The 14,180-nt window shown below is 40.1% G+C and overlaps 1 protein-coding gene across 1 annotated transcript in view; it reads right to left on the bottom strand.

Annotated features, from left to right (window-relative positions):
• Positions 1-14,180, bottom strand: part of sspo (SCO-spondin) — a 130,347-nt gene that overhangs the window by 28,391 nt on the left and 87,776 nt on the right. Inside the window, exons 75-86 of the mRNA XM_088644421.1 lie at positions 13,716-13,885; positions 12,485-12,531; positions 11,905-12,105; positions 10,927-11,097; positions 9,465-9,662; positions 8,671-8,770; positions 7,030-7,250; positions 5,201-5,350; positions 4,011-4,177; positions 3,408-3,568; positions 2,231-2,451; positions 1,833-1,868 (exon numbers count right to left, since the gene is read on the bottom strand). Coding sequence (XP_088500547.1) covers positions 1,833-1,868; positions 2,231-2,451; positions 3,408-3,568; positions 4,011-4,177; positions 5,201-5,350; positions 7,030-7,250; positions 8,671-8,770; positions 9,465-9,662; positions 10,927-11,097; positions 11,905-12,105; positions 12,485-12,531; positions 13,716-13,885 — 1,843 coding nt within the window. The remainder of the gene's footprint in view (positions 1-1,832; positions 1,869-2,230; positions 2,452-3,407; positions 3,569-4,010; positions 4,178-5,200; positions 5,351-7,029; positions 7,251-8,670; positions 8,771-9,464; positions 9,663-10,926; positions 11,098-11,904; positions 12,106-12,484; positions 12,532-13,715; positions 13,886-14,180) is intronic.

The raw sequence follows: 14,180 nt of genomic DNA, 5'->3' as shown, positions 1-14,180 counted from the left end.
AGGTCCCAGTGAAGCGATTGCAATGAAAACTAACCAGAAAGAATAATAGTCTACTTTTATTATTCAAGTAACTCATAGCTAATCACAAATGAATGCTTGTTAAATGGGATGATTATACACACCTCTTCCAAAAGTTTAAACAATAGGACAAAGAAAAGGGTCAGGAATTTAGCAGAACTTAATTTGACAGAAGTATGTCTATGCTAATGTATTTTATCTAGCATTCTGCCTACATGGAAATGTACTTATGAATTCACACTTGAGAAAGTTATTTTCTTTGGGAGATTACCAAAAAAGAGAGCTTCACTATTTAATTAATTCATTCAGTATAAAGACTCACACAGGATTTGCTGACAGACACTTGGATGTATTGTAGCATGAATACAATACATTACCACAGAATCTATACAAAGGGGTAGTCCACCTTGGCACTTCCAATTCAGTTACAATTCAATTAGAGGATTTCGAAGCTTATAAGAAATTAAGTACTGGCCTACAGTAGGTGCTGAAGATCACTTTCATAATTAAGTACAGAAGTAGAGCACAGTTGCTCAAGACTGATATGTCAACAACCTCTGAGTCATAGCAATGTATCTAGTTGAATGAAAGAAAAAGAAAGAAGACACTTTAAAAAAAGAGAATTGTAAAATTTCTAGAAAGCACTTTAAATGTATCTAAACAAATTTTTGGTAGTTATTTTTGTAGACTTATAACTCATCTCGAAAGTTAAACAACAACGTAATGCAGTAAGTTTACTGCATGGCTTTTGTTTGAATTGGCTTTGATGACGCCCCCTGACCCCCATTCCTACATCATAATTGATGGAGGAAGCTTTGATGATATACGGCATTCTTGTCCTCTTCAATCACTCCCCGATAAATTGTGATGCAGGTTACAGAATATCAGAAAATATCAAAATTGTGATTTCTGGATCTACAGTTTTCTGCTGAATTCATATCCAAAATTTCAATGTCAAATAAGAGAAATAAGAGTTAAACCCCTTTTACCCCTCTAAATTATTGAGAGAGGAGTTAGAATGTGATTATTACTACAGGAAGGCCAATTCAGACCGTTTGGCTGTTTTGAGCAGTGATGGATTGAGGTGTACCCTGCTTTGTGGCAGTTTTATCACTGGGCTGTCTAGGAGCTTCAAACGACAAACCATAAAGTTGAATAACATTTTGAAAATGAGGAATAGAATATGGAATGCATAGTGCTCAAGGAAGTATCCACTCTTTTCTGTCTCAGCTTCACTGGAATTTGTTTCTTTAGGAACTAGGGGAAGAAAAAAAACTGGACAGTTAATAATAATAATAATTGCTTACACTTATATAGCCCTTTTCTGGACACTCCACTCAAAGCGCTCTACAGGTAATGGGGACTCCCCTCCACAACCACCAATGTGCAGCATCCACCTGAATGCGACGGCAGCCATAGTGTGCCAGAACGCTCACCACACATCAGCTATCAGTGGGGAGGAGAGCAGAGTAAAGTAGCCAATTCATAGAGGGGGATTATTAGGAGGCCATGATTGATAAGGGCTAATGGGAAATTTGGCCAGGACGCCAGGTTTACACCCCTACTCTTTTCGAGAAACACCCTGGGATTCTTAATGATCACAGAAAGTCAGGACCTTGCTTTTTACGTCTCATCTGAATGACGGCGCCTGTTTACAGTATAGTGTCCCCGTCACTATACTGGGGCATTAGGACCCACATGGACCACAGGGTGAGCGCCCCCTGCTGGCCCCACTAACACCTCTTTCAGTTGTACATAAGTTGTACATAAGCAGTCATAGAGGGAACAAGAGTTCTGTTACAGTGATGATTTACCTGGGCCAGAAGGTTCCTCTGTAGGAACAGTGACAACTGGAAAAACAAAGATCAACCAATAATTAATACCACTTCTCATACCAATATACTTCAAGAAAAAGACTTCAGAAGTGTGGAAGCATGAAAAAGTAATCATTACTCTTGCATTGCTTGAAAAAACATATAGTTTAGTAGTTCAATCAAATTCTAGTGATGACAAAACCATTTGACAAATATTCAAGGATAGTGTACTTATATACTTTAGTGTTAACTTGCCTGGCTGGTGCCAAAGAGCAGAGCAGTCACAGCCCTCCTTACTTACAAGGAGAGATTAAATTTTAAATTAAATTGTACTGACTCACATTTTGCAAAAAGTCCTCAGAATGTCTGTGTTAAAAGGACTGTTCTTTCTGGGTTACCTGGGCAGTCAGGGGTCTGGCAAAATGTGATCTCATGACGTGGTCCCTCACAATCTTGTCCGCCATTTGCAGGCACTGGGTTGGTGCAGCTCCGGGTTCGAGTCTTCTGCCCTAAACCTCCACAGGACAGAGAACATGGCCCCCAGGGACCCCAGGGAGACAGACCCCCATCCTGCAGGCAAGGAGACAAGGAGCAATTCCACTGCCCATGCTGGCATACACTGTCAGGAAAAATAAAAAATATGTAATTGTCTGACACTATTCTGTTGGGGGAAAATATTAACAAGGTGTACAATTGTATATTCGTTTGACACAGTTCATTCATAACATGATTCTTTCTCATAGTGAAATCTACAGTAACCCAAAGTAACGCATCTGTGTTAATAAGACTGTCTGCCTGTACTAGACCATGTTATACTGTAATTTATTAATGTATTCAGTGTGCAAACAATCCAACAAAGAAGAATCTTGACAAATAAAGAAAATGCTAACAGATTAGCCCTGCTATGGACTGATATCCTGTCCAGGGTGTATCCAGCCTTACACTTGTTGCTTGCCATGACAAGACCTTTTTCCCCTGCGACCCTGAATTGCATTTTAAGAAAACGGATAGATGGATAGATGTAAAAATATTATACAAGTTTTTTGCACTGAATACAGAAGGTTGCAAGGTGAATTCGATTGGGCACTGCACAACATCATTCTTCAGGCAGTGGAGAATTCGCAAAATTACTATTACAGTATGGGAGAATTTGACACTATACAGGTTCCTAAAGGCTTAGAGACTAGAGACTAAGTCTAGAGACATGTCTCAATGTAGGTAATCTTACATTGTCTATCTGTATGATAGTATGATAGCACAGCTCACAGCCCATGATTATGTGCTGATCAACAGTATTAGAGTAGGGGGGTTTATTGCCATACATACATATACATTGGAATTTTTATTAGCGCTGTTCTTTAATGACATGCATAGTACAGCAGACAAAACAGTAAGAAAGACAACACCACACAATGTAGACAGTACGTTACAAAATGGCACATAATAAATAGTGATAGTATGTACAGTCAGTAAGCAAGCAGAACAATAAATACATGGTAGAATAAATACATGATAGAGTATTTACACAGAGTGTGTGTGACATGATGGGAAGTTTCAGGGTGTCGGTATTCTCACCAGGAGCTACAGTCATATGTGAGTGTGTCTCCGGGCTGCAGCTCATCCCCCTGGTGCAGGCGAAGCCCCCCAGAACCCAGTGGCACAGCGGCCTCAGCTGGGCTCTTTGACACATTCTGCAAGGCTAAAAGGGTCTCCTCCTCCACTACGCAGGGGCACTCCTACAGCATGCAGAAAAACACAGTAGAACCCAAGTGTTAGACACACAGTAAGTGTGGACATCTTGACTCCTCACTCATTTACGGAACATTGTCCACTTGGTTTGTGCACCTTTCCATGTTCTGAAACTCAATTCTTCATGTTGTGCCAAAATATGGATACACTTGTCTTCAGTGTATCCTTTGGAGCCAATTATCTCATAAAGTAAAACAAACAAGGGTTGTATCGCATCCCTTCCACTCTCACCTAATGCCAGAACAATGGAACTCTGTCAGAGGTGACAAATGTATTTTTTTTAGTTCTTAATGAGTGGGGATAAACCACACTATGTGATCCTAGCGACACTCCTCAGGAAAGGTTTTGAGGAGGCAGGGAAGCCTGCATGACTTGGGCCGATAGAGACCGAGGAAGACGGATACTGTAAATTAAATCCACAGTACGCACTATCACACAGGTGCCTTGGTGGTAGAAGGTGCCTGGAGGACAGTGGCAGCCCTCCTCACAGCCCTCTGACACACAGCCAACCCGTCCGGTGACATGATCACAGCTGAATGGGCACCCTTCTCCTCTCTCACACTCCCGATACAGACGGCCAGGCGGACACCCCACCTCTGAGAGGAAAAGAAAGGAGAGAGAGGTGGGAAGAGATGGGAAAGATAGAGGGAGAGTACATTATTAATCTTGTTTTATAACCTTGTATCCATAACGTAACTGTATAGAAATATTTTAGATAATTTACATTCTATGTATTATACAAAAGAGTAGAAAAAATGCCTGATTGATATGTTCATTTGATGGTTAAGTGATTCATTGATTGTGACCCAAACAATGACAACAGTACAGAACATAACATCCTCATACTGCAGACACTGTACCCAATTAATTAGATACAACACAGTACAGATATTAATAGAGCAAAGTACAGCATTAATCTCTATCACCTGATCGAAAGCAACTCACCCTGAACTTGAATACTACACTCTAGAATGAATTAGTGTTCAGTAAACTTCAAAAAATAGAATTGATGAATATTTTTGTCTAATGGTTTTGTTTAAACGATTTTTAATGATTGCTTTTTTCTGTAACTGTAGTTAGTATAGTTGCCTGCAAAAGGATTTATTATATAGAAGGACAAGTATGAGCAAGAATACACCACAACTCTCTCTTGAATAGAGAGGTGCTTTGGATAAGTTATTGAATTATTTAATCCTGTTACTGTAACTGTATGTTTTTTTTGCAGCTAAAACCAAGATCAAATGTCTCCAAGGACACTGAAGCTCACCCAGACGGGAGCGAGGTAACCCCCGCTGACAACTAGACACGGCCCGCTGGGAGAGACAGGAAACCGACTTCAAAAACACAAATTCGGACTAAAAACGGAACCCTCGGGAGGTTTTTTTTTTTAAATGTGAATGCGGAACTGCTCTGAGAAGCTTAAAAGGTTGTTTGTTTTTTAGTATTTAGTATATTTTTTAGTATATTATTTGCATTAGAATTTGAAAGTAATTAATTTATTAATCAATAATTTAACACAGTATCCAAAAGCAACTATGTATTGTAAAACATACTGTTTCTAATCTTATTGTGTGTTTCTTGTATTCTGAGGAGGGGGAGTAACCTGTGCTGACACTCACCAAGGCACACCTGAGTGTTGCAGGTCTTGCTTTCTTGTCTGGGACCTGAACAGGGTGGAAGGCGACAGTTGCGGGTCCGAATCTGCTCCCCTCCTCCACAGGTCACTGAGCACTGAGACCAGGGTGACCACTCGCCCCAGGGGCCCAAGTCTGTGGGGCACCAAGGTTGAGAGAGAGGAGTGAAAAAACCAAAATGGATGCACAGGCAATTATACCAAAATGGGAATGTTTTCATAATGAGATACTATTACATAAGTATTCACAACCCCCTTGGATGTTTTCAGAATTTCCAGATGCAACTAATTTTTCATGTTGATATCATTCAAAAACTATGTTCAATTCAATTGGTTGATAGGACCTCAAGACATCTGTCTTAATAAGGTCCCTCAGTTGACAGTGGATGTCAGAGCAGAAACTCTATCAAGAAGACCATACAAATCTGTAATAGACGTTCGAGGGGACATAGATCTGGGATCATAGTTATTGAAAGCTCCTAGGAGCACAGCCAGGTCCATCATTAGGAAATGGAAAGAATACTGTATGGAACAACCCATATTTTCAAGTCTTACTCAAGCAGGCCATTCTCCCAAACTGAGCAATTGGGCAAGTAGGACCTTGGTTCAAGAAATGACCAAGAACTCAATGACCACTCTGACAAAACTACAGAATTTCATGGCTGAGACTGAAGATCCTGTCAAAGTACAATCATCTCTGCATTACTACGCAGATCTAGGCTGTATGAGAGATCTAGGCTGTATGAGAGAGTGTGAGCTGTGCTCACACTACACGACACAGAAATCAAGTTCCTGCTCTACGCAGATGACCTGGTCCTGCTGTCGCCCACAGAACAGGGGCTGCAGCAGAACCTGGCACTGCTGTAGCAGTACTGTCAGACCTGGGCACTGACAGTCAATCTGGACAAGACCAGAGTTATGGTTTTCCAGAAGAAAGCCAGACCTCAGGGAAACAGGTACAAATTCACACTGAACAACAACACATTGGAGCACACATCCAGCTACACATATCTTGGTCTCACCATCAGCTCTTCTGGGAGTTTTGACCTGGCAGTGAAGGCACTGAGGGAGAAGGCACTCAGGGCTTTCTACGCAATAAGAAGGAGGCTCTTCAACATCAACCCACCAACAAGAATCTGGCTCCAAATATTTGAAAGTGTAATCCAACCCATTGCCCTATATGGCAGTGAAGTGTGGGGTCCCCTCACAGACCATGATTACACCCAATGGGAAACATTCTTCCCGAAATTCAGAAATCTAATCCCAGAGTTCCCACACCTGCCAAAACCACAACAGGTCCCAATCCTACTGGGAGAGGGAGGAGGGAACTCAGTTGATCTGGCAGCCCAGTATGTGATCTCCTGTCACAGCCTGAGGAACAGTGAGTCTGTCTCCCAATAATGCTCCAGCCGCCTACAGTATATGTCAATATTTTATAATATGTCTTGTAAATGTCTGTAACATGTCTGTAGATTTTATTTTACTTCTATTTTTTGTTTTGTTCCATGTTAATTTTATTATTTTTATTTGCTTTGGCAACACTGATTGTACCCATCGGTCATGCTAATAAAGCACCTTGAATTGAATTGAATTGAATTGAGTTGCTAGACAGAAAGTAATAGGATGACTGGTGTTAGTAAGTATCACATGGTAGACCCTGAGACCATGTAGCTAAAGATTCTCTGGTCTGATGAAAACAAAACTGAACACCTCTTCTGCTTGTCTGCAACCTCTGTTTAAACATTTTTCAGACATCGTTCTCATGTAGTGCTCACACACAGAGTTCTGGATATTTATTGCTGTTTATTTTCTCACCTCCACAGGGCTGGCTGTTACATTCTCGCTGCTGCTCCGCCCCTCCCGAACAACCCCTCCCCCCACCTTGAGGGGAAGGGTTATCACACTGCCTCAGCCTGAACTGAGCCCCACCCCCACAGGGAGCTGAACATTCTGACCATGCCCCCCACTGGCTCCACCCCCCGTCCACTTGGCATCCAGGGACTGACTGACACTGCAGGACACCATCCTCACAGGTGCTGAAATGGGAAAGAGAGCACAGCATCAGTATCAGCACGTAGCCCTAATTCCTGCGAAATAATTGATGTTGTGTTCTAAATTGTGGAAATCGGAGTGTGTTTTCTCCAGTTGTAAAGCACAGTATATGATGTTTTGATTTCAGTTTTGTATCAGGCACTGTGGAAACTTGCATATCTAAAGATGATCCAAAATTTGGGCTGTCCAGTACAGGTCCTGAAAGCCTGCTGTGTCTGTAGGTTTTTATTCTAACTCAGCGCATGACCTCCTAATTGTCTAATTTATTGGCTCAATGGGACCAATTTACAGTAACAGTACAGTAAGTTCCCCCAGCTCTTCAGATACAATAATTTCGAATGAATCTAATAAACACACACCCACATTGCTGTTCCCAGATCTAAATGCTCCAACACTGCCTGTTTATTAGAAAAACAATTTTGCTGCCATTGCTGGACAAAAGTAATATTGTAAAAAAATAGGTTAATGGAGCTAATTTTTGTTCACTCTGGGACAGAGGAAATTAAGAGTAGATTTAACCAAGTACACACAATGCTAGCAGGTGGATAGATGTACTGTAGTGTAACAGTGTAGATGTAACAGATGAAGTTAAACTAGTACGCAAGTTATCCATTTTACACCAAATAGTAAATTGAGGACATGGGATCACATGATTAAATTGAAGCTGGTTAAGGTTAAGGGAACATTTAATGTCTTTCACATAAATATAAATCACGACATTGTAGACCAGTATTTATTCATATACCCCTAAGCAATGGATCATGATAAGGATCCAGAGTGGTTACCCAGATTCTTTCAGATATGTAATCCTGAAATTTTACTACTCCTAGTAGTTTTGACTATGGGAATGAAGTACATTTTATGCCCTTTCTGTGATTCAGTACAACAGTGTATGCTGTCTGATGTTACAATTCAGTACTGTTTTGAAGCTATTTCTGCACTGTATATACTAATCAGTGGGCACTGTCTATGATAGTCTCAGTTGTCACAGACTTTGCAATGTGTACAGTAATCAGTTTGTGCAGTCCCAGGTGTGAAAGACTATGCAGTGTGTACAGTAATCAGTGTGTGTAGTTCCAGGTGTGACAGACTATGCAGTGTGTACAGTAATCAGTGTGTGCAGTCCCAGGTGTGAAAGACTATGCAGTGAGTACAGTAATCAGTGTGTGCAGTCCCAGGTGTGAAAGACTATGCAGTGTGTACAGTAATTAGTCTGTGCAGTAGTAGTTGTCACAGACTTTGCGGTGTGTACAGAAATCAGTGTGTGCAGTCCCAGGTGTGAAAGACTATGCAGTGTGTACAGTAATCAGTCTGTGCAGTCCCAGGTGTGAGACACTATGCAGTGTGTATGGTAATCAGTCTGTGCAGTAGTAGCTGTCACAGACTTCGTGGTGTGCGCAGTACCAGTTGTGGCAGGTACTCATGATGGTCTCTCCTGGCTCTGTGTACTGCCACATTGGGTTTCCCGGCCAAACCCGGGATCCATTCCCAGACTCCAGCACTCCTGGAGAGAAACAGAGAGTAACTAAAATGTCAGTTTCTGCATTCTGAAACAAAATGTTTTTAAGCGGTTGTTTTTAGGTGTTTTTGTATTAGAATGGAAAAATGTCACCATGTCCTGATGTTCTGCATAAAACTTTCATATTAAAAATTTTCTTAACCTGACACATACAGTAATATTATTTTCTTCCTCCCTTCAACCTCAACATAACATCAATTTAGTACATTTAGGATGTCCTTTTCATCCTCTGTGCTTAATCCATTAATATATTTTAGATGCTACACTCTTTATTGTGATTTGCCTTTTACGATATAGGAAAAACCTTAACCTTTGTTTTAATTTTAATTCAATTTTAATTTCCATTTTAATGTCATACAATACTGTATGTCTCCCTCTCCCTTAGCCATTCTAGTGTCCTTTTTAATTTGTGCTTGAGTTTAATCAACCATTTTACAAACATACTTTCCAAACATACAGTATGCCCTAATTTCTCCATTAAAAACATTTAATATACATTTTCAAAGAACCTGTTTGTACATTTTGAAAATTAACCATGTTTGTTCCTTCTGACTTCATCTCCTATCATAAACTGTGCACCATTCATTTGTACTCTGTCTCCCTGATATTTAAGGTTGCAACCTCATGGTTTCAAACAGACTTCAGAAGATGTCAGCTTTTGTCATTGTGACTCGCCCACCTGTGGTGCTGTTGAGATACTTGCACCGGCACTGTCCTGGATCCACACACTGCCCATCCTGCAGGACCTGCTGGCCCGGGCAGCCGCAGGAGGGCTGGCACCCTGGAGAGTCCACACACTCCGTGTCACCATGGAGATCAGAGCAGGACTGTGGGCACGGCTTCCCACAGACCAGCTGCACCTGTCCCCCACCACAATCTGGACGGAGAAACAAAGAATGGATGTAACTATTTTACCCTTGTCGTTCATACTGCAATGCCGTATACCGTTAAGTTGTCTCATGTAATCATATATATCAACAGCAAAACCCCGTGAAGTATTTTTACAATAAAGTGTAGATACAGAAACTCATTTTGATCTCTGTATAGGTTAGTGTGTCTTTAATATACTACTAGAAATTTGCAGGAGTTTCTCACCTTTTTTGCTAGTATGTATAACATGATGAAATTGGAACTGTGAGTAACAGAGCCCCATATTTCAAGAAAATGCTTAGTTCACTGTCTGTGAACTGTTCAAAATACAACAATGAAATAATGTAGTATCTGATGTGCACAATCATTTTTTCTCCAGGAAGAGAGGAAGGTAATTTTTCTCAAAATGTTCAATAATACTTCTAATTTTTGGGGATAAAGAGACAGTTCCCTCCTGAAAAACTAATCCTTACTATTTGCTTTGAAGTTTTAACCCATCTTTTTATCAGCACTTTTTGTGAACACATGCTTTTAAATGTAACTCTCCAAACTGCAAAAAAGTAGACAGGTATCCCTTGTGTTTCAAGCACAAAGCTGAATGTTCAAGCAGTCTCTCAGCTTGGCATGGCTTTGAAGGGAATAGCCACTGGATTTTTCAATGTCCATTAAAAACCCAGACAATTCAAATCTACTTATAATTTAAAAAAGGATACTTGGACATTTATTAGTTAATCAAGAAAAGCTATATTTGTAAAAGTGATCTTACTTTTCCAGATTCCTATTCTTATGTTGGATTTATCCCTATAATAACAATATACAGCACAAGGTGTATTCAGGATATATCAAAATACATCCCTACTGTATATTTCTGTAACAATCTTGGAAGGTTGTTATGGTCTATTTTCACCTGCTATTGCATGTTCAGTAGATTCTTTCCTCTGAGAAGAATTTCTTCTGTGTGGACAGACCTGCAGTATTAAAAGGGAAACTCTCTACTTCTCTGTATCCCTGTGTTGCTGTTTATGATCATGTTGCAGAGTGAACTAGGATCAGTTCATTGATTATACTGTATCTTCTGTCTCCTCAGGGGACTTAGCTTTTCACAATGTTATTGCCAAAGTCAAACTTCTCACTAAACCCTGAGAAATTCCTAACAATCAGCACATTGCATGTTCAGTTCCAGTTTACAAGTATTGGAAGTACAAAGATGGACACTGGAATACATACAGCATGCTGCTTGGAGAGGAAGAGAGATGCACAAAAACGCTGACCTTCACAGATCGTGCTGTTGTCATGACAGCTGCGGCTCTCACGGGCCACCCCATGGCAGGGTAGACCCCCAAATCGGGCAGGAGGGCTATTACACTCTCGAACACGAACAGATGCCCCTTCGCAGACAGCACACTCTGACCATGGGCCCCAAGAGCCCCATGACCCATGGACTTCAGGAGTGAGAGACGGAAACAGTTTTTGAGTTTTATTCAAACGTCATAGAGAACTTTAGTGACAAAGCCAGAAAATGAGATGAACCACTCACTGAAACTGATAAAAAATTACACACTTAACTATTTAGTACAATAATAAAAGTATTATATGTTAATAAATCATTTGTATTATTTGCTTTATTACTAGTATATCATTGATAAATGGTCTCATTTGGATATTTCTTGACAAATCAGATAGAAACGGCATTAAAATCAAGGCTATAAAGAAATGTTTCTAATTTGCTATCCTACAGTACATCTTCTACAGTACCTCTTAATTTTCATTTGTGTGACTGGGCCTTTGTTTTGAACTAGTCTGACATTACTTTTATTATGTCCCCACTATTCCCTCTTTCCAAGGTTTTTTAGTCAGTCTTATAAAACTCTCTCCAGGACAGCAATGTCCTTTTTGTATACTAGTGACCAGAACTGGTTATTGGCTCAAATATTATCACTTGGATCTGACATGAACCTGTATGTTGTACCATTTTAGGATCAATCAAATTTAAACACCACAATTTTCATTATATAAGCTAAAGATTTTTTGGCATTGATTCACTTCTCTATGTTTAGGAATGTATATATCCTTTAATATTTCTGTTGCCTATCTTCTATTTATATTACAAATTAAAGTTTAACGCAGTATTTTGAATTCTCCATTATAATAAATAAGATCTAAGACTGTACAGTCAAACAATCTGTCACTTTAGGAGGTGGTATGGCGGAGAATCCTGCTCTCAATGTGCTGCACAGTTTGTGTGTCACCTGGGCAGAAGGTCAGAGAGGGGCAGGGCTGTCTCTGTATCTGGACTCCCAGGCCGGAGTGTCTTTCCTGTTCCCCTGGGCATGCTGCACCACCTCCACTTGGCTCAGGGCACGTACAGCTCCGGTACCGTGTCACCCACTCTGCCCCACATGTCCGAGAGCAGGGTGTCCAACTTGACCACTTGCACCACCCCCCAGACACTGTTGAGAGAAAGGGAGCAGCAAAAGAGAGAGGGATTGAAAGACAATGCATGACTAGGCTCATGAATGCAAAAGATCCAAGTGAATATCTGAGCATGTCTGAGCTTATACTGTATATTGCCAATGTCTGAGCAAGTGTGTGTGAACAATGCAGTTCTTACTAGCAGAGAGAAGAGGTAGAACACAGTTTGTCTTATACTGAAAGGTCAAAATGTACCAGAACAGTGATGCGACAATTAACTCACGTCTGTTGGTTTGCAACATTCTAGAATATTTTTGTTTATGTTATGTTTGTCAATGCTTGTTTATTCTGTCATGACAATAAGGCATTTGAACCTGAACGTGTGTGCAGATATCACTATGTTTCTCAAATACTCACCAGGGCAAGGCCTGTTGGTACAGGTTAGCCTTCCTCTTTCACAGGTACTAAAATAGAGCAGAGACACTGTGATACTCCTACTTTGGAGAAACACTGTACTGTATGATAAACAATTACTGTAGGTTTGTGTCTTATCTTGTCACTTGAGTACTGAGAATGGCCAGACTTCAGATGACCAGGAAACTGAAGAAATATTTATTTATCTATTACCAAACCATTTAAAGTAGATTATTAAGTCCATCTTCTTGAGGATGGCACAGGAAAAACAATACGAAAGAGTAAACAGTAAAACGGTAAATAGGCATCAAGCAGTTGATGAAGAAAACCCAAAGAAGACAAGAGACAGCACTTTGTCATAAAACCAGATGACAAAACATATCCTGGGAATTCAAGTATTGAAGGAAAAAAACTTGGATTTAACAAAGGGACTGCTGGGATTGAGTTGTGGAAATAGTTCCTATTTGTGGTACCGACCAAACTAAAGAAATCTTCTTGCTCATTTGGTAATAAATGATTCCCGTCTAAATAGAGATTCCCATTCATTTGGTATCCATTTACTGAGTATTATGGTCTTGTATAGGAACTTTTATTTGACTAAATAAAATGTTAGGTCTTGTTCCACTACCATATTTGTCTACAGATATTTCCTATTTTCTATAGTGCAGGGCCCTGGAACTCAATGTCTTGTAAATGTGAATAAATATTTGTTTTGTTTTTGTTAGGTTGTCTATGATTCTGTTAGCACACCATGCTGGAGAACAAAGAAAACACACATATACAATATACAGTAACTGAATTGCAATTATAGGGTACGTTTTATAATATACTTACAAGGCAAGCTGGTGACCAATTCTCTTTTTATACCCCGCCGTAAAACTATTCAGTCTCTCTGGTTTGTAACTCTATACTTTATGAATGAAGCCACATTTCAGAAAATCAGCAGGGATGGGTGAATTATTAAAGGAAAATATGGCTACTTCACCATGTGAATGTGCTAGGAGACCAGTAGTTCAAACAAAAACAGGTTATAAAGACCTGGCCTAAAAACCCAGACACAATATTTGTTCAGAAACGTCTTGGTTAAAATTTACAGCTTGAATGAGAAATTAATTTATATATGAAATTAATAATTTTACATATTGTATAAGACATTCATACAACAATTGAAATGGATGCTGAGAAGGTATTAATTAAAGAGGTGTAGGAGTTGTCAGAGTAGTCTTTCTCTCACCAGGTGTTACAGCCATCTGGGGCTGGGATACTCTCACCAGGGGCCAGCCTCTGACCAGTGAGCACGTCCAGGCAAGGACAGGCCTCTCTGTCCACGCAAGATGTTCCATTGTCACTCAGTACCTTTCCCCCAGTACAGTAACACCCTGGCTCACAGCTCCACTCACAGTGCTGTTCAAGGAAACAAAGACAGTAAGGCAGGAAAGTCAAAGTGTGACTGAGAAAAGCTTTGTGTGCCCTGCAATGCACTAGAATCCTTGTTGCTTGCAAGAATGGGCTCCAGCTTCCTCGCAACCATGTATTGGATAAAGCAGTTAGAAAATAAATGGATGGAGACTGAGGGTGCACAAGCATTTTCTCACCACTGTAGCTATATGACATTAATGACATAAAGCTAAAAAAAGTAGTGAAACTTATATAGTAATATATAGTGAAACAGAGAAAAACAGCACAATGTAAAAGAGCT

Source organism: Lepisosteus platostomus, chromosome 8, assembly GCF_059453375.1.
Source record: "Lepisosteus platostomus isolate fLepPlt1 chromosome 8, fLepPlt1.hap1, whole genome shotgun sequence".
Taxonomy (NCBI): Eukaryota; Metazoa; Chordata; class Actinopteri; order Semionotiformes; family Lepisosteidae; genus Lepisosteus; species Lepisosteus platostomus.
The sequence above is the reverse complement of the archived record's forward strand: the minus strand, read 5'-3'. Positions and strand labels throughout refer to the sequence as shown.